Source organism: Haliaeetus leucocephalus, unplaced genomic scaffold, assembly GCF_000737465.1.
Source record: "Haliaeetus leucocephalus isolate CR32 unplaced genomic scaffold, Haliaeetus_leucocephalus-4.0 Scaffold417, whole genome shotgun sequence".
In the NCBI taxonomy this organism is placed as follows: domain Eukaryota; kingdom Metazoa; phylum Chordata; class Aves; order Accipitriformes; family Accipitridae; genus Haliaeetus; species Haliaeetus leucocephalus.
Genome location: NW_010972853.1, coordinates 1010164 through 1030425, shown reverse-complemented (window position 1 = coordinate 1030425; position 20262 = coordinate 1010164). Strand labels below are relative to the sequence as shown.

At 44.9% G+C, this 20262-nt stretch overlaps 1 protein-coding gene across 2 annotated transcripts in view; it reads left to right on the top strand.

The window, feature by feature from the left end:
• KIAA0247 (KIAA0247 ortholog) overlaps positions 1-20262 on the top strand; it is an 86427-nt gene that overhangs the window by 61206 nt on the left and 4959 nt on the right. For both annotated transcript variants that reach the window (XM_010574157.1, XM_010574156.1), the window contains 3 exons: positions 14658-14855; positions 17913-18051; positions 19277-19698. In XM_010574157.1, the coding sequence (XP_010572459.1) occupies positions 14658-14855; positions 17913-18051; positions 19277-19698 (759 nt within the window). The remainder of the gene's footprint in view (positions 1-14657; positions 14856-17912; positions 18052-19276; positions 19699-20262) is intronic.

The following is a 20262-nucleotide window of genomic DNA, read 5'->3' as shown; positions in this document are numbered from 1 at the left end:
TGGGTTACCTCCCTTCTTTCCAATAAACACTGAATTACTTACATTGCCAGTAAATAGAGAAGACCACATACTGCATAGCTGTGAAGTTTCAGTGCAGGTTACACAGGGTCTGACACCACCTTTCCTACTATCACCTCACAAGGTCTTAAATTGCCCAACACTGTTAAAGTGTTAGGCAATTTAGAAAGGTATATCATAGCTCTTCTCAGTAAAAGAAACTTCTTATTTTGCTTTGAAGCTGAGTTCTTCAACTATACTCTGTGTGTCTTAGAGCTTTTGAATTATTAGAGTCTGGATTGAGTCTGTATCAGCTAATCAGTTCAAGAAAATGTAGCTGAGAATGGTTGAACTTGCAGCATAACTGGGAGTCTCTAAGACTTTGTGGTCTCTGGGAAAGCTAGGTTTGCCATGTGGAGTACTTCTGTCACTCTGTAGTCTGAGATGCCTCCCACTTTGAATAGGATGACTCGAGGGGGTGTTCAAGCGGGGCTATTTTTGTTTTCCTGCCAGACTCTGCAGAGAAGTTGCTTGTGATGCTGAACTGTAAAGCTGGTAGAAAAAGGTGACCCAATATTTACGGCTAACCTAACCACATCTAGAGGGAAAATATGAAGTGTGATTAAGAGAGGCTTTCCAGTGAGACAGGACTAATAACTCTGCATTGCTGCCCAGCCAGTGGTAAATGATTTGAGTGCTTGTTCTGATAAGTCCCATGACAGAGATGAGTCGTTCTTAAAGGACAAACAAATCTGCCCAGATATTAGATTCTGATATGTTCAATGGTCCTGAACAGAGCCGAAGGTCAGAAGAGAAATGGCAGGATGAAAAAGTATTCTCCAGTGTGTGTTGGTGTATCACACGGAGGTTGCAGGATTGCTGTCCTAACCCACCTTTCCCTAGTAAAGCTGTCTGTAGACATACTGCAGAGGGGAACTTCAGTAACCTAGGGCTTTGAGCTTCCCAGTTCAGTTTCCACACAGATGAAAGTGGAACAATGTTTAGCACAAAGCGATTTCCTGTGTGCATGCCATTACTAGATCAGCCCTGGCCAAACTTCCAAATTAGTACTTTTTGGATAGGCTGAGTCAGAGGCAACAGCTGCTGCTGCTGAAAGGATGAAAAATGAATCAGCTGCAAAAGGCTCATTAGTGAACGAAGGAGGCCTACCAGGGCAGAGCTTTAAAGTGACTTGGCTAGTGTAGGGATCTTCCCATGCACAAGTAAGAAGATAGGGCTTCTTTCTAAACTCTAAAATTCTTACTTCAGAGATTCCTGTGTACCCCGGAGTTTAGGACTGCCTCTTGAGCAGATTCGTGACTCTGTAAAGATCTGTGTCAAGTCTCAGAATAAACCATAGCAGAACTGGGGTTAGAAGGTAGGCATGAGCTGGCCTCTTGGGTAAGGGGGAGCCGGTGGTTGTGTAGGTTGGTGGTGTCTTCCTGAGTTCCACCTCGCAGTGGAGGGAGAGCAATGGACTCCTGCTGCTGTTAGTGTTAGCAGCCAGGTGACATGTCATCTGGAGCTTGAGCGGTCATGCTGGAGCCTACAACAGGGACTTATTTTGGGAAACTGCCGTAGCAAGAACTTTTAAGGCCTTATTGGAGAAAGGAACCCGATTACTGTACTAGGCTGAAGTTTAGGGAGTGGAAATGTTTTGTAGTCATATGGAAATCCACAAGCAAGTTAAGCCTCCTGAGGCACTGCTAAATAGCAGGTCTCTTGTCGCTTGCTGGCAGAGATGAGTTTTGCTCTGCTGTATCCTGAAGGTATGTTTCCCCTATGTCCTCACCTAGCATCAATAGAGGGACTTTATTTCAGTCAGGACTTACAGACCAGTCAGCACAAATCAGTCATCTCTGTCCTATCAAAACCTGGTGTCCAAAATAGGCATGAACATCTGATAGCAGTGCTTTTTCCCATCATGTCTTTTTGTTTTTGCTGAAGGGCCACATGGTTTTCCTGAGACCAGAGCCCGTAGTGTGTGTCAGGCTTTTATCCTGGAAAGGCAGCCTTGGGGTATTACTATATTCACATTGAAAACCCACCTAGAAGCAGCCAAGGAAACGGCAGCGTCAATGTGCAGGTTTCCTCTGCATTGAGACCAATTTTTAGTTTTGTAGGTTTCTGGAAAGAGGCGAGCAGGGTCAAGGTGAGAAATCAAAGCTGTGTGAAGAGCGAAGCTGAAGTTTAAAATTAGCGCCAGTAATCAAGGATAGTGGATGTTATTTGAGTTCAAATGCCATGCTAATACCTCTTCTACTAACCTGCCTCTACACAGTAGGTGCTCTAAGTTTCTGTGCAGCTGCCTGTTCCTTTTTTGTAAGAATATAAAATTATTTTGACAAATCTTTGTTATCTTTTTAAACAATCTCCTTGTTGCAGTATAAAGTAAGATTTAGAATTGGATGAGCTGCCAGTGAGAGGAAGAGAGGGCCCTGATGAATGTTAGCTGCCGCTGCCCAGTGCAGCAAACACTTTTGGACTCTTAATAATCAGAATTTCAAACTAAAACCCATATGCAACTTTCTTAGGGGGCCCCTCTTAATCAAACTTTTGAAGGTGGGGGGAAACCCACAAAACTAGGTGGGTGCTACTTATGACAGTGGATTTGGGTTTCAAAAGCAGAATCTGGGACCCTGCCAATTATACAAAGTGTTGTTACAGCACTTGCTTAATTTCCTTCTCTGAACATGTGGAAGTAATTATGGGGTGGTTGGAAGAAGGCATGGGGAGGCCGGAAGCAGCCTTGGAAAACAAAAGCAAATGAAACACGTGCCACTTGGAAAGCTGCGCTGTGCCTACAGGGGAGAGCAGGTTTCTGTATTAAACTGGCTGTTCTGGAGCCACTGTACCACTGGCTCCAACTGCAGCCCAGATGCAAATTGTTTATACTGTCCTGGCAGTATGGGGTGCTGTAAAGTACTGGTCAGCTGGTCTTCATCCTTACTGGACCTAAGCAAGCTGCCCATAACATCACCAACAGCAATTTTCATTTATTTATTTATTTCTGTGTGTACAACAATAAGATTGCTTTATCAGAAGATCTTAAGAGCACTTCTGCAGTTGTTCTCACTTTGTTTCCCCCTCCTCGTTAATGTTTCCACAATTAATTTATCAATCCTTGCTTTGTTTAAAAGCACCAGGTTTTTGTCTTATGATTTGGTGTTATCCTGATGTCCAGAACGCCTGGTGCGGATGAGAGGCCCACTGCAGCCGGCCCTGTGCAAACATAACCCAGAGCCAAGTCTGAAAAACTTGGCAGTGTTAGTCTCAGAGCTTGTCAGGCTGAATCATTTGGGAATGTATTTGAGGGGAGCGCATTACAGGTGGGCCTGTTATGGGGAAAATAATACAGTTGTCATAGTGAGTAGCACTCTTCTAGGGAGGCAAATCTGCTGCTGGAGTGCAGTTGTGTTTTGGTTGCTGCTTTCCATCACAAAAATCTTCCTTTCACAGATGTGTTTTTTGTTAGCCCTGGATTCTGTGTCTTGGTTTGCCCTGCCTAGCATACAGCAAAGTCTGTGGTCCTGTTTTGGAGGGGGAAAGGAACTTGAAAGGCATAAAATTTATTTTTCTGTTAGAATTTCAGTGAGAGAGAGAGTTCTCTAACTGAAGCAAAGCTTTCTAAGGGGCAAATAGAGAGAAGTACATTTTATATCAAGACAGTCTGTAGCACTCTAGAAGCACCAGTGGCAGCTTCTTATAGCCTAAACATTTTGACTTTTGTAGAATGTAAATAGAATTTGCATTTTAGAGCAAGCTTTGATGCTAATGGTTTTCTTTTTAGGAGAGAGATAAGCCACTGGAAAAAAAATAATCATATTTCTAATAGAAAGACAGACAAGACCCATAATTAATGTTGCACTAGCAGGCTTCCTCCATGGTTGGCTAATCACAGCTGAGTGTTAATAAGCATAGAGGTTTTTTAAATACTGTTGTAACATGTTAATTAAGATAATTTGGCTCCATGTGTCTCTTGAGTTACCAGATGGCGACTGCATTGGTGGAAGGCTGCAATTAGAGTCTTTTCTTTCTTGCTTTTTCTTCCCTGCCCTAAAACAAAAAAAAAAGGGGGGGGAGAAAAAAGAAGGCAGCTTTGGTGTGTATGGGATGGCTGTGTGAGGGGTGCCTGTTACTGTATGCAGTGTAAGTGCTTGTGTCTAATTATATAAATGCACAGCTATATGATTATATATACAAATCTCTTTGCTTTGGTTTCTTCTCATTTACCCACATTATGATATAAAAAAAAATAAGCCTCCTCTTCAGAGTATGCCCTTGCTAGGGAAACTGTAATTTCCCTGTATAGGCTCCAGTCCTGCTTGGTTTGCTCTTCTGTCATTGACTTCAGCGTAAGCAGCATCTGGAGCCAGTAAAGACAGAGAGCGTATTTTTCAGTGGACTTTGGCCTCTGCTTAATACACAGAACCCAAAAGAGGGTTATGTTTTGCAGTGTGTTTTTAGGAAGGCTTAAAATATTTTAGGGGCAGGATCGGCAAGAAGTGTGTGTGCTCACAATGGAGGCCTTTTATTGACTTGTGCCTCCTGTAAGTGAAATATAAAGAGGTCCTTTAGCCTCAGCTGTTGTGACTGGGCCCCGGCAGCAGCTGCTGTCTCAGGTTTGTCCCTCTGGGAAATGACCCAGCTGCTCATGTGCTAGAGAAAGCCAGAGTGCTGAAAAGAAGGTTCAAAATCTGTTCTCCTGGTTCCAGTCCCCATCTCCACCCCAGAAATTACAGGCCAGTGGAAAACCTGGGCATCTGGTCATCTGTCTTTTATGGTGTGAATGCTGTCTCTGGCCAGAAACACACTGAGTTCTCAACCGTTTCCAGCTGGCAGAGGATAGCTTCAGTCTGGGTCCCTTTTCAGATGTTGTATCTGCAGCTACTGTATTTGTGTAGTTAAAACAAGCAGGTTAGCACGCTTGTAGGCAATAAGCAAAAAAAACCCAAACTGCGAACACCTCGATCTACCCGAAAGGGGAGCAGAGCATGCTTCACCTCCACTGGGAAGGACCCACCTGTCCTCTAGGGAGAAGGCTTTGTAATGACTGCAGGAGACATTTATGTTGGAATTTAATTGTGGGCTAAAAAATGTCCCCCCAAATGTCCCCAAGATGCTGGATGTTGGGAGAGGGTAGAATCTCAAATATGATGCCCAGAGCAGGCCATTGCTGTGCTTCTCAGAGCCAGCCTAAGAGATACCCTGGTCTAAAGCATGTGGCTCTTCATTCAGCACAGACCTGCTGTTACAAGCAGTGACATTTAACCGTGGAATACTTGATGTGCCATTTCCTAGGCTAATATTGGTATTAAGCCAAATGCTCGGACTGGGGAGGACAATGCAGGAGCAGAGGGTGCACAGTGGGAAGCTGCTGTGCTGAAGACTTATGAGTGCATCCAGGCAAACATTACTTGTTGGAAAGGTGAAGGTATTTAGCACTCAGAAATAGAGCTGGCACTCTGACTAGCTGGAGGATGTGGGTGGAGGTGACTGCTTTTGTACCTACCACTTGTGCATCTACCACTAAAGTGCATCCCCTTGTCATTGCTTTCTTAACAGGAAGGAAGGTGTGGGTGGGGAAGAGGGTGGGGTTGATCAACACTTATCTAGGTGCTTTTTCTCTGCACACTAGCTGCCTGGGAAGTCGTTTTTGCTTTGGTAAAAGATGGTGTTTAGTTGATGTAGCTAGTCTAAAAAGGGTATGAAATGATAACAGACTTGCTTCTTACTAAAACCAAACTGCTGCTGAGGGAGGGGCTTCCCAAAGTGGCTTCTGCTGTTTATAGGCTGGTTTGTGTGCACAAGGGAAGAGAGGAAAAACAAGGATGTTGCTTGTCTGGATTTCACACTGAAAGAAGCAAAGCTGGCTAGTCTTCTCCCCCCATCATCTCCCTCTCTGCAGAAGACTCCTGGAGCCAAACACCAGTCTTGCCTCAGGCAGAAGGATATGTTATGTGTGACTGAAGGCCCTGATTTAAGAGGAAAAAATCCTGACCCAAAGAGGAGCTTGTGGAATTTTTTTTTTTGTTCTGCAGTCATGGTGTTACAGCAGACTTGCTGGTCTTTCCCTGCTCCCCTAGAGAGTGACACAGCAAGAGGCTTGGGTTAGAGGGGCCTGATAGGTAGCTGTATGCTCTTTGAATCAAATAGGGGTGTGTGTGTGTATATATTTTATTCTTTTTCTCCTCAAGGCAGCAAACCACCTTTAGCCCAGGCTCTTCAGGGCATAGGGGGTGAAGTTCTCGTGAGAAAAGCAGCTAACTTGGACAGTACATTTTCTGTCTGCTAGTTGGGAAGGGTTTATGAAGTAAGTGCTAGCTGTTGAAAATGGCATGTATGCCAACTGTATGCATGCCTTTAGTTTTGGTGCTGCTTTTCTAGGTTTTTTTTCCTCTCAGTAGGTATATAGTGGGGTTTGAGTTCATCATATGTTAGGTAGGCATCTGTCCTACCCTAGCAAATGTTGGGAAGATTTGAGACAACTGCTTCTCTAGGAGGAATACCTAAGTTTAAAAAACAAAAAAAAAATTTACTTGCATGAAAACTTGAACAGTGTGTTCTATTAGGTGTAAGCTAAGGCACTGTAGTTTGTCTGCAGCACTGGGAGGCTGATGTGTTGCCTTTGTTGTTGCTCAAGAAGCTGCTTAGTGAGCTTGGCAACTCTGGTTACTGGGCTGCTGTGGCTAAGGACAGTAGTGACACTATTATCTGGTTGGGTCACATTCATGCTTCTCTGAGTACCGGTGACAGAGGTTGGGAGTGTATACAATAAATAGAAGAGATCCAAGAACTGGGCTAAGGGAGGAGTAAATTGTTTCCTTATTGGCTTACCAAACAACCGGGAGATTAGTGGAGAGGTTGGGTAGTGCCCTGCTGGCAAGAACTGAAACTCTCCAAAGAGAGAAAACAGTCTCTTCTCCTGTTAGCAAATACAGCCAGAGCTCTTGCTAGCAAATTCATTCACTTGCTTCCTAAGGCAAAACTAATGTTCATTGTCACCCCTGAGTGGGATCCATGGGCAGCACTCTGCTAGAATTGTCAGACCCTGTAGAAGCCAAAGTGAGCATTATTGCCGGTCTCCGAGTTGCACTTCTAGCCCGCTGGCTGGCTGCATCAGGCTGTCACATTTTTATTGTGAAAAAGCATTGTAAAAAAGATGAAGCCCTGTGTATGAATTTACAAATAGCAACTGGGGAAAGAAAAAATAAAAACAAACCAAAAAACCCAACCATTGCTGCAAGCCCATTCAGGGCACTAACTGGAGTGAAATGGTGAACCTGGCTCTGTTGTTTTCAGCATGGTGTTAACTAAACCTGAACCTTAGGTCTGAGATGCTGAAAATGCACAGTCTCTGCAGCAGGCTTCAGATGCAGCTGGTGTTTCAGACCACCCATTTAGCTGCGGCAGGACCCAGGTTGAAGAGGGGAAGAGAGAGGGAGGATTGCTCTCAAGGGTGCCTTAGAGAGTTTGGGCTTTTTGAAGGTCCTTGCCAGAAGTTAGTAATAGCTTTTGCAGTTTCCTCTGTTGTACTGAAGTGATGTACGCATGAATTATCCAAGCCGAAAATCAGAAGCCTCTATAGCAGGGACAAGTAACTGGAAGATGTGGATATCTTGTGTTTATTTTGGATGATTTTCTAGATGTGCTGTTTCTATGGCTAGTGGCAAGTCCTGGCTGAGAGAATAAAGGTGGAGGTGTTTTGGAGAACTGGAGACTTGGACAGGGAAGTACTCCTTGCTACTGTGCAATGTGCTGGAGCACAACTTGGAAGAGAGTGAATAGGCAAAGGCAGTGACTGCAACCAGGAGGGAACCTTGCTGTGTGACAGGAGATATGAAAAGAGAGACAAAGATATACTTTGAGGCAAGACAACCTTCTTTAAGCTGCTCCACAAAAATCCTACTGTAGGGGAGTCAAGGTAGCACAAGATGGGTGCTTATGTGTTCCGCTTCACAAAGATGTTTGCTTGCCAGGCAGGACATGCTGGTGTGAGACAATCATGACAGGTTTAACCAGACTAGCCAGGGGAATGTTCGTCTTGTTAGATCAGGAGGGTGGTTTTGTTTGTAGGATGTTTTCCTCTGCGAGTCCTGATAATACTGGTTAAATGGCATAAATCATGTAGATGAGAAAAGAGAAGTACTGAGCTTAGGATCTTCCATTTCCAGTCTTCACACCCCACAAAAGTTGTGGTACATCTGAAAGGCCAGGAGGTGTTAACATATCCAAACAGGGCACGCATTCAGGGAATCCAGCAGAGCAGTTGTTGTCTACCCAGATCGCTTCCAAAATGCTTCAGCACTGACATGTAAGATTCCTCCGACACTGCTCTGAGGATGGTCAAACACGCTAGAGCACTTGTGTAGTCAGTGAGGAATTTACCTGAGGCTCAGCCCAGCTTCCTCTTGAAGTTGCTGGGATTTGGGCCTGACTCATATAAACAGCAACTTTAATTTGTCAAAACTGTTCCCATCCTAGCTTTAGTGCCTTGCTGGAGAGAAGTAGAAGAAACGTTACTGGATGTTCAGTGCAAAACATCCATTTGTTAAGCTATGTTATACCCATCTGTCCACCCATGTAAGGTGAGCAATGCAGTGGTTTGTTCTCCCTCAGTTACAAACCTAGTTACACACTCTAGCAAATGATGATTAGTAGTTGTCTTGTTCTGGGGCTTTTTTTTTCTTCTAAGAATACATTCAGTTAAGGAGGATTTGGTTTTCATCTCTGTGTAGTCAGACTGCCCAGCAAAAGAGGTGAGTGACTGAAATACAATGCAGGTGCTTGGTGCAGAAAAAAGGGGTGTAAGACCCCTGCTAGGATCTGGGAGTCCTACTAGTTGAAAAAAGAAACATGCAGTGCCAAGTAAACGTGACTGTAGAGAGGTGCCTTTCAGTCATCTCTTGTATGGTGTTGTGCTTGCGCAAAGAAGGTCATTACTGGGGAGTTTTTATAATTCTGTGGCAATTATCCAGTCAGATTGAAGTATGTTTTAATCTTACATTGTATGTGTAAGTGGACTGTACTGTACTTAGTCCTTGCCACAACAGGCTCATCCTGCTTGAGCTTTGGAAATATTCTGCTTATCTGTGAAATTCACTCAGAGATCAAGGCTCAACTGTGTTCCTGTGGTTTATGTTCTGAGTACGTAAAACCCTCACTTTTATGTCAGCACACAAAATAATGCATACTCCCATCTGTGGTATTATATGTGACCATGGTTTGGTTTTGTGTCATTTTTGCATTATGTTAGAAATGCTTTGTAGCTTTGCATCAGGTTGACGTTCAGGACTACAGCTTAGCTTCAGCTCAGCCAGGACATGGAAGATCCACTTCATCCTTTGGTTATTTGGTTATTAAGTTAATCAGTTTGGCCAACTGACATCTCTTACTGTCTCTGAAAGAAGCCGTGTTCCAACCCCTCACAGCTGTCTGTGAGTTTGGTAGAAGAATGAAGCAAGTGGAGCTTGCTACTACCGGCGGAGCCATGGGAAAGGGAGCTGGTGAAGGTACAATGTGATGACACTATGGTTGCAACAAAAAAGAGGTTCCTTAGTATTGTGCTGCTTATTGTCAAGTTGGTAACAGCTATTCAAAGAACATAAAAGCAGTTAAGCCTCCTTGAAGGAGGGCAGTATTTTCTCATGTGATCTACACACAGAAAAATATGGTACTTACAGATGGTTTGATGGGAAACTGGGTGGAGGTGCATACTGGCTTAGTATTTTTCATTTGTGTATGAAAAATTGTCTATATATTAAATACCTAGTATTTTGGAATGGCATTTTCAGAAACTCCAGTGTATAACTTTATTTCTGCCTGTCAATCTGGAAGTGACTGTTTCTTTACCTCTGAATAGAGTTCAGTGATGTTCAAAATGTTTGGACTTCTCGTCAGTTGTTATCTCCTTCCTGTTTTCCAGCAATGTATGCAGGCAGAGAACCAGCTCGCTCGGGAGATGTAATAAATTTCAGTACCTCTTAGAAATGGGGCCTTTGGGAGTGGAGCTCTGCCCCCTTCGCACACAGTGCTGCAATGTTCAAAACTACTGTTTCTGTGCATCCTCAAAGCTTGATGAATCAAGATGCTGGGAATAGCTTTGCAAGCCTAGGATGTCAGTAACCCACTAGGAAGTTGATAACTTCTGTAACTTGGCTCTCTTTCTCTTCCCTGCCTGGCGTGAACATTTGTTTTAAGATGTCTCATAAGCTCTGGGACGCTTCCAAGAACACGTGTTTCAGGGAGGGAGTTGATGAAATTCCTGCATGTTTCTTTGTATTTCAAATATAACCCAGTGCCATTGTGAGTCTAGGCTAATGCTATTGGTAAGGGGGTTGATTGTTACAATATATGTACTTCGTGTCCCACAAATTTAAAGGCATTTTTGTAACCTTTTGGAAAGCTTCAGTGTACCCACTTTGTGCCACACACCTTTGAAGCTTAGAAGGAGTAAATCTGGGGGTCATGGTTTTGCAGTGTCTGTTGAAATCTATCCAGCTTTAATTGGGGCTGAAGTACTGAAAAACCCTCCTGCATGGTTTAGTTCATGTGCCTCAAAAAGCATCAGTGTGCCAAAGTAATATCCAAACAGCAATGCTGTAGCCTGGGACTGTGCCACACAGCAGCATGCCAAGGGTTAAACGCAAGCAGCCCACTTGGGAAGTGTGAGCTGGAAGGCAAGCTGGGTCAGGCTGCTCCCTGCTCCCAAACCCAGTACCAAACCATCATGGCACAGCCACGCTCTGGAGTGCTAATAAACTGTTCATGCAGGCAGCTATTCCCATCCATCTGCACCTTCTGGCTACAAAGTGTAGCCAGGAGCGGGCTGCTCTGGACACGCATTCTGGCAGCAGCTGGCACCCAGCTCTTTTCACCCCTGGTGTGTCAGTGGTTTATTCTGTCAAAAGTGTTAAACGGGCCACTCTGCCTGGTTCTGTATGGCTGTGGGTATATTGGTGCTGCAAACCTGGGGCATAAGCTTTGCTGCTGTTTGGTGAGATAAAGGGTTGTGGAGAATCAAAATCCACTTTTTCTTCTGTTAGCCCCAGTTCAGAGCACACATATGGAGGCAATTGAAGAAACCCTTTATGGAGCATGCGAAAGCTGAAGTACTGAAAATTTAGGAACAGGTCGCTGTAGTGGAAGGCTGCATTGTCTGTCCCAAGCTGCTGTGGTTTAACCCCAGCCAGCAACACACCACACAGCTGCTCGCTCCCTTCCCCCCACCCAGTGGGATGGGGAGAGAATCAGGGGAAAAAAAACCAAAAACTAGTGGGTTAAGATAAAGACAGTTTGATAGGACAGAAAGGAAGAAAATAATAATGATTATAATAATAATAATAAAATGACAATAATAATAAAAGAATTGGAATATACAAAACAAGTGATGCACAATGCAATTGCTCACCACTCACTACTGCCCAGTTAGTTCCTGAGCAGCGATCTGCCAACACCCCCCAGTTTATATACTGGGCATGACATGATATGGTATAGAATATTCCTTTGGCCAGTTTGGGTCAGCTGCCCTGGCTGTGTCCTGTGCCAGCTTCTTGTGCCCCTCCACCCTTCTTGCTGGCTGGCCATGAGAAGCTGAAAAATCTTTGACTTAGTCTAAACACTACTTAACATGCTGATGTTGATAGCAACAACTGAAAGCATTATTTTCATACTGAACCCAAAACATAGCACTATACCAACTACTAGAAAGAAACTTAACTCTATCCCAGCTGAAACCAGGACACAAGCTTTCTGGGTGCCTGTGTTACTCTGGGTTGGGCCCTGGTTCGCAGAGGTGCTGAGCTCTGTCAGAGATGCCAGGGAAAGGGAGCTGGTCCACCAGGGAGCGGGGGTGTTTGACTTCCTCAGTTTTTCAGGCACCACCAGTCCATAATCTTACCCACCCAACCCTTGCCTGGGCCACCTCCAGCAATCTTTAAAGCCATGAGCACTGTCTAGTAGCTCTCTCCAAAGCTGCAGGCCCTGAGATGCTCTGTTCCCCTGAGGCTACCTTGCAAAGGATAGTTCAGGGGGTCTTCCAGGGGAGCTGGGGTTGCTCAGAGATGCTCAGTCAGGTTGAGGGTGGAGGGTATTGACGTTCTGGCTGCCTGATCCAGATCTTTTTTCATCTATTTCCCCAACACATAAACAGGGTTTTTCTGTCACGGTGAAGGTGACATTTTAAAATACTTGTGATGTTCTTGGATGCTGTGATGTCAAATGACCTAAGGAGGTGGGATAAAAAAGAGGATGTGACTAATTCTGCAATCTCTTCCCTGTGTGAAGAGGACAAGTCAGGGACAACTGACTGAACACACTTATCAGCTGCTTCTCTTCTTTTGCCAAGTGGCCTGTGGAGGTGACAAGGAAACCAATCTGCAGTTGCGTAGCTGTGCATCTCCTCCTGAAGCCCTTGCGTGAGGAGGCCAAGTCAGGGTTCTGTAGGTCACTGATGCAGTGGTATTTCCAAGGCTTTGAGAGCACTAATGCAGTGTAAATGAGTGCTTGTTTCTTGTTGGCTAGCTGATTTTTTCACATAACTCAAACCTTGTCAGTGTAGGTGGTACTTTATGATAGAAGGGGAACCAAACAGTGAGCTGCTGCCTGGTCCAAAAGGGTTCCTGGTGCAATGGCCACATGTGAGTACAGCTCAGGAGAAGGGGAAACAGAGGGAACGAGCTCTTTTTGCTGCAGTCAGCAGAAAGATACTGTGTGTGGCGCCTAAGCAATTCCAGGTACCTCCTGTGGTGTTAGGGAAGTTGTCCTCTGCTCCTGAGTTTTGGCAGCTGCTGTGGTAACAGTAGCTTTTCCCCACAGCTCTCTACCGTTGCCTGGAGGGGTGTGTGTTAAACTGCTGAGAATATTTCTGGTGCTCAAGTGGGTCCTTGCAGTTTAGCAAGAAAGCTCTCTCCTGGGCTGCAGGTGAAGCAGGGCATGTGTCTATGTGCCTGAATGTGAAGTGTGTCATGAGTCTGTTGCTTCAGCTGATCCCAGCTGACCCTAAGTGTTGGACAGGCTTAAAGCAAAAGCAAGTTTTAGCCTCAAAAGGTGAAGGGTTAAAACATTGGTTACAAAATGGGAAATTATTGCAGAAAGGAAAACTAAAGAAACACAGAAGAGGCAACAGTTAATACTCATGAGGCATGGGACAGTGGCTTCTCTGAAGCTTATTTAAGAATAAATCTCCTCAAGAACAAAGTCTTATTGAAAAGCTGCTGCTTAGACCCCTGTTAACCTTCTCTCAAGAAGTAAATTGAATTGCAGTTATAAAGCTGGCAGAACTCACACCAGAGGGTTTTTGGCTTCGCTCAGCACTTCATCTCAGGGTTTACTGGTATTTACAAGGCAATACCTATGATGCATTCACACATGTGATCAGGTTCAAGGGTCACTTGCACTGCAGCAATGTGGCAGATTTTTCCACACTAGAATGAATCTCTGAAGTTTTCTTTTGCTTCTCAAATCTTGCCCAAAATCCAGTCACTTGAACTTTGCCCAGCTGTTTCTCGCTGTTTGTCCCACAGTAAGTGGGACACTTAGAGGCAGAAGGTGGGAATGCATGCTCCAGGGTTTAAGGGCAGGCCTGGATCACCATGCTGTGATGGAGCAGGGTGGGTGGGTTGGCTGGTTTTCCATGCCCCAAAATATCTCAAGAGGGATCTCTGATGTATTTTCTTTTGTGAAGTTTGGGAAGCTGATGTGGATTTAAAGGGAAAAAAAATCTGTATTTCTCTTTTTTCAGCCAGGTAGATAAGTAGCATCAGTGGGAGGTGTTGGGGCTGATCTGTAGGGTCACTGTGACCTGCTAGAGGAGAGAAAATTCTAAGCAGTACAAATATTCTGTTTTCAGTGCAGTTTCCTCATTCATGGTTTGTTGTTTTTATTTGAATGGCTATTGAAAATTCTACAAGAAAATTTCTGGCACGTGCTGTGTCTATACCTGTTAGTCAGGATAGGGGAGATGCAAAGAGAAATGTAAAGTGCCTGCAGCACTCCAGACTTCACATAGGTAAACAGAGGGTTTTTTAGAAATGTCTTTGTAATATAACTAATTCCTTTTTGAAAATAGGCTAGAATATTTGGTCCTACTGCAGCAAAGCTCTGTTCCCCATAGTGTTGATGGTATATCTATGCAAAATAGCTAAAATCAGTGTGCTCTTAGAGGCTTCCAGGGTGCCTTATGGGGCATCTCTGTACCTTGACATTGTACCCATAGTACAGTGGGGTGTTTGCATTCTTCATTAGTTTCTGTAGGAGGTCTCATGTTTTTTCTGTGTCAGGCTAATAGGAAAGCCTAGTTGTTAGGTTCCCTCCAGTCTCTAGTGAAACAGCTGTGGGGAAAAGATAGCACCAAGGATTTTCCGGGCCCCTCTCATGTGGAATCTCTGTTGTGTCACTGTTCAAAAATATCACCAGTTTGATGCCTGCCAGCTAGATTTTACTACTGGGATAACAAGCAGTATTTAGCAATCGCAGAAGACACATCAGAAGTGAAACTGAACAGTGTTCTCTGCCATTGTGTAACAGTCTTTCTTCTCGGTTTTGGTAGTTTCTTAATTTAGTGGGTGTTCGTAGGTGGAAGTCTGCCTATGTGCCGTATCTATTGTGCAACAGATGTCTTCCTCTGAGATATCCTCCATGATGCTTTCTTTTTTTTCCAGATTGTCCCCAGCCACCACAGCCTGAGAATGGAGGCTATAAATGCCACCCTAGCCCCTGCAACAACCCTCTGACTTCAGGCAGTGTTATAGAGTATCTGTGTGTCGAAGGCTACATGCTGAAAGGAGATTATAAATACTTGACCTGCAAGAATGGAGAGTGGAACCCAGCCATGGAAGTCAGCTGCAGGCTCAGCCCGGGTGAGTGCTCCCTGACTTCAGTGGGACAGTCAGAATTGCCCTTACACTGGCTTTTGAGATTATCCTTAAACACTGAGTCAGTGTGATGCTGAGGAAGTCTATACAGCTGCCTCTCATTGCTCCAGCAATTTCATAAATGCGGCTCACAGTCACAGCTCTTTAATAAAGACGTCTCTTCTGTAGCAGCCCATCAGATGCAGGCTGAGAGTCCCTCACACAAGGAGACAACCCATGGAAAGGAGTATAAAGGAGGCAACTTGTTACTTATGTGGAGCCTCTTATTTTGACAGTGTCAAAAATTTCTCATCCCGGAAATGGGGGAGGCCCTAATTGAAGCATTTTCTATGCTGTCTGGTTTTGCTTCGGATGGGTTTGATAGTACATCTCCCTCAGTGGTGTACCTATCTGTCCACATGTGTGCATGTGTGTGTGAGTATGTAGAGCTGATCTTCCTTGTGAACAGCTTAAGTAACTGTTGGCCTCCTGTGCAAAGAGCTCAATGGTGCTGCTTTTCACTGTACTGGCAGGAAAGAACACTGCTGACAAATGATTTCTGCTTCTGTCCACATGGAAGTGGACAGCTTTTGTTTTGTGGCTCTCTCCCAGCTAAACAGGAATTTCTCCATCAAAGCGGGAAAGTAAAGAAAAGTTTGCAGGAAGATGTTCATAATACAGCTCTTAGTTTGCCTACGGCTCTTCTGGTTTTAAAAGTATGCATACTGTATAAAGGGAGAACTCCCTCCCCTCTTCAAGTTTGGCTTATTGATAGAGTCTTGCTGCTCAGTTATCAGTGAGATGTACACTCCAGAATTAAGTCTCGTTATCCATAAAGCGAAATGTGTTAGCTTAATTGGAAGGAAACAGAAAAGCACTTTCTTCAAGCTCTTTATGGAGCTCACTGCATACCTATGATCTCTGGAACGTCCTGTCCTGTCTCAAAGACACTGTCTTCTCAGTGTCTCTGTCATAGCTGCTCCAATAGCCCTTTCCTATGATGTGTAAGGAAGGGAACTGGGAGTTTACCTGGCAGCAACTAGATCCTGAAGAGGCTTTTCAAATTCAGCATAAGCTTCCTTTACACAGTGGTCGATCTTCCCCTTGCTGCACCCAGGCTGGAGAACAAAGCTGTGCTATTGCAGATAGTGTTCCCTGGGTGGCATTCCTGCATGGTGGCACTTGGTCTATATCAGAGTTGAAGGGATTGTGTTGTGATGAGCAGAAACCCCTCAAATTTCTTTAGCATTCTGAAGGATTAGTGGCCTTATCAAAAATATGGAGCCTTAAAAGTCTGGCCCACTGAAAAAGGTATTGCTTTCACAGCATGGACTTTGAAACAACTGGTCAGGGTCAGAGACGGCTGAGGTTTAACTAGCATGTCTCTTTCACAGGGCTAAAAGGAGGAGGAGGAGGTGGGAGACTGTAGAGAGAAAGACAGTAGGTCTTAAAATGATTGGTAATGGGTAAGATCCCACCTGCTCCATATAGAGTACATGAAATCCCTAGCAGTTATCAGCTGTTTTGTGTAGCTCTGAGCCTGTCAGCCCCATAGCCTTTTGAGAGTTTATTGTATGAGTTAGTGAGCATCCTGTTGGAATATGAGACAGTGAATGTGCTGGAGCGTAGCCTGGGTAGTGAGCAGTTTTACAGCATTGTGTACTGATGCTGAAAATGGATCTCCCTTTTCCTTGTCAGTGTACTCAAAGTGCCCTGATTAATGCTGAAAATGGGAATCCTTACTCAACCCTATTTGCCATTGGGAAAAAATGTACCAGACGTTGTTGGGGTTTTTTTGGGTTTTTGGTTGTTTTTTTTTTCCCTGGGGAGAGGTCAAGCTACTTCTGAAAAATTTCAGGAGAACACATTCAAAACAACTAAACCAATAGGTTTGACCCCAAGAGAAGATGCAGAAAATGCAGACTGCCTTTCCCGCTTACATGCCTGTTTTGGGCATAGATTTCAGTCTGCAGGCTTAAAAACAGTGGTCCTCCAGCTTTTTTCTTCTGTTTGCATGCTCTTCTTCCCCTCATCCCTAACTGCATGTGTGTCCTGCATTCCCCCTGCAGTTTGAGACCTGTGCTCCCGAAGAATGTGTTGAATATAGCAAAAAGGGATTGAGGAATTGCATGCATGGGAATGTCCTGAATGTGAAGTGCACAATAGTTTTTGCCGATGGGGAGGTGAGGTTTTTCAGATCTCTACCACAGACATAAATTAGGGATAGAGGCAACACACATAGTTATTTGCACCAGGGAGGTGAAAGGACTAGTGTACATTCTAAGCATGATATGCAGTGCTCAGCAATACCAGTTCCAGGCCGTTCTCACTCCACTCCCAATTTATTTCTGTCTTGCAAGGGACCTGTAAAAGCCAAATTGGTTCCTGTACAGTTACACTGCACAGCTGAGGAAGGGTAGGAAGGGGTAATGTGAACAGGGCACATGTATCTAACACTGAAAACTCAGCATCCTGAAGCAACAGCTGCCTTCCATCTCTGTTCCCTGGCATAAGTTCATGTGAGAGAGGAACTGAATACTTGCTGCATCTTAAATATACCCAGCCAGGTGACTTCCACCCCTTCCTTTGGGAGGCTGTTCTATTAGCCAAGAAGTCCCATTATTTGGAACTTTTCCTATTGCTTGGCCTAAAATATCCTGCTTATTGTGCTAGACAATTATTGGCCTTGCTGGTGACATCAGGACATTTTTCAGCTTTTGCTTAGCCAGATCTATATATAACATGACCCTTACCACCATCTGTCAGTTCCCATGGCCTTCTTGTGCTGCTTTTCTGTTTGCCTTGTGTTTTTCCAAAGGACCCTTGTATGTGCATGTTTTATTTTAGGTTTCCTTTACAGCTGATGGAGAGGTGTCAGCTTGGGCTCTGAACTGTGTTCTATAAGAATAGCTGGTGTGCCTTGACTGTATGGCAAACTTGGGTTCCTCACATGTGCACCCAAGTGTAACTCCTGAGAGCAGGCAATGTGGATGTTTTTCCTTCTCTATGGCAGTGATTTAAGGGACTGGATCATTTTACCTTGTGTTCCTCTTGGTTTTGTAGAAAAGGACTCTCCTCCAACAATTGGAGTACCCACGCTGTCCATAGTAGCCTCCACAGCAAGCTCCGTCGCCCTCATTCTGCTCTTAGTTGTGCTGTTTGTTTTGCTGCAGCCAAAGCTGAAGTCTTTCCATCATAGCAGGTAAGTATAGCTGGGGTTTGGAGGGGCTCAGAGGCATCCTCTTTCTTTGCAGCAGAAACCCATTAAGGTACTTGGTTCAGGCCTTCATTTTGGAGCAATATAACCTCCTTGCTTCTCTGCTCCTGTTTTAATCACCTCAGTGGCACCTCTGCCCCATGGTCTGGCAGTAGTCTGAAATGGTGGTCTGCAATAGCCAGCTGCAGTCCCCATTCTAACATGCCATCTGATGAGTGGCTTCCTTGCTTTTTTTCCTTGGCTTTGAATGTGAAAAGTTATGATCCCTACTAGCCTGCCTATAGATCAGTCTCCTGCCTCTTCTAGCCTTGGATAGCTACCAGTGTGTCTGGATATGTATATGCCATCCCCCTCAGTCTGTCTGTGAGATCCTACAGACAGGAATTCAGGCAGTACTGCTGATTAGATATACTTGCAAATCTGCTATCCTTCCCTGCTGTGGGAGGAGAACCCTCCTGGCCTGGGTTTGTGGATGAGAGAAGAGACCCAGCCATAACACTGCTGCCAGCTGAGGTCAACAAAGTCACTGTGGACTCTTCTGAACCAGCTACTAGTACTCCTTAAATAAGAGCAGAGACATGGCTGTCCAGCAGCGGGGAGGTTGAGAGGTGGGGCTTTGGAGTCTGGCCTTTTCTGAAGAAGTCCAAACCACTGGAAAAGAAAAATTCAATCTCAGGCCTCTGACTCATGAGCCTAGGTGATTCACACTGTGTCAGTTTAAGAGCTGTCTGCCCCACCCCACCAGAGGTTATCTGGCCAGCAGCAAAGGTGGCAGAACAGGCAGTGCTGGGTGTTGCAGAATATAGCAGTGTAACAAGCTGAAATCGGTGGCGGTCAGAGCTCTTTTTTTAACTGCTGGCTGTGACAGCAGAGGGCTTGGAGTCATGATCTGTGTCAGATTTAGTTATGGAGGCAGGTGAGGTGGGAAGCATTGTAACCTTTTCAGCTCTTGTGGCTAAATCCATCAGGCACGGTGAATTACAGCCCCTGCTCATGTTTATGGCAATTCACAGTAGGGCTGCAAGGCTATGCTTGCTTGACCTTGTTAAACCACCATTCATGTTTCTGTCTGTTCTTCCCTAAATAAGTCAATGGTGAGCATTAGAGTTCTGCTGTGGGAGGTTACTGGAGTTCTCTGTAACGTATATATATAAAAATATAAATGCTAACTTGACTCCCCTCTCTCCCCCCCTTTGTTTCTTTTTTTGAGGCGAGACCAAGGTGTGTCTGGAGATCAGGTCTCTATTATGGTGGATGGTGTCCAGGTGGCCTTGCCATCCTATGAAGAAGCGGTGTATGGGAGCACAGGGAACTGCATTCCACCCTCGGACTCCCGAGTGCAGATCGTGCTCTCGGAGGGAGCTGGGCAGAACGGAGCCGGAGAGATACAGCAGCAGGACCAAGGGGCTTGCAATAGCTTTGAAAGAGAAGATGAAGCCCCTGGACATTCTGGACTGTGTGAAGCCAGTGGCTCTCAGCGCTCTGAAACTGTTCTTGTGCATCAGGCTGCTACCTCTTCCTGGGTAGCTGGCATGGCTAGCAGTAGACCTGTACACAAAGAGGTCCAAGATTCAGAAAGCAGCGACATACAGAGCCTTTTATCACTCACTTCCTCCGAGGAATACACAGATGGTACGTGACTTGGGCAAGGAGTGCTGAATGAGACCCTTGTAAGAGTAGGTTCTGCAATTGACTACCTAGGGTGGAAATGGCAAGGAATGCCCCTATGTATGTCAGGCACCAGAGGAGCTTTTGAAAAGAGGTGTCCCAGTCTTCATGGCATGTTTCACAACTTAGATGTGCAAGGAGTATTTAATACCTTCTTCTGAAGCATGTGGCACTCCCCAACTGGGAGGCTAGGGCAGTCTGGAAAGACTATTGGAGTTCTGCTGCTCACTCTTGTTGTCTTAGCAAAGGATTTGCAGAGAAATGCCAGCCTCCAGCATCATAGTGCAAATGCAGTAAAATAGCTGTGTTTGTGAAAAACAAGTTGGTGGGAGTGGGAGGATACGCTTGGAATACAAACCCTTTGTGATGTTTGGACTTCTTCATTCTTAGACTGCTTTAGTAAGCAGCTTACTGCTACAGTGCATACAGTGCCACAGCCTTGGCATGTGGCAGAGAAGACCTAAAAGGGATGTGGCTGAACTTACTGTACAGGGCAGAAGGGCAAGTCTGTTAAGCAGTCAGTGCATC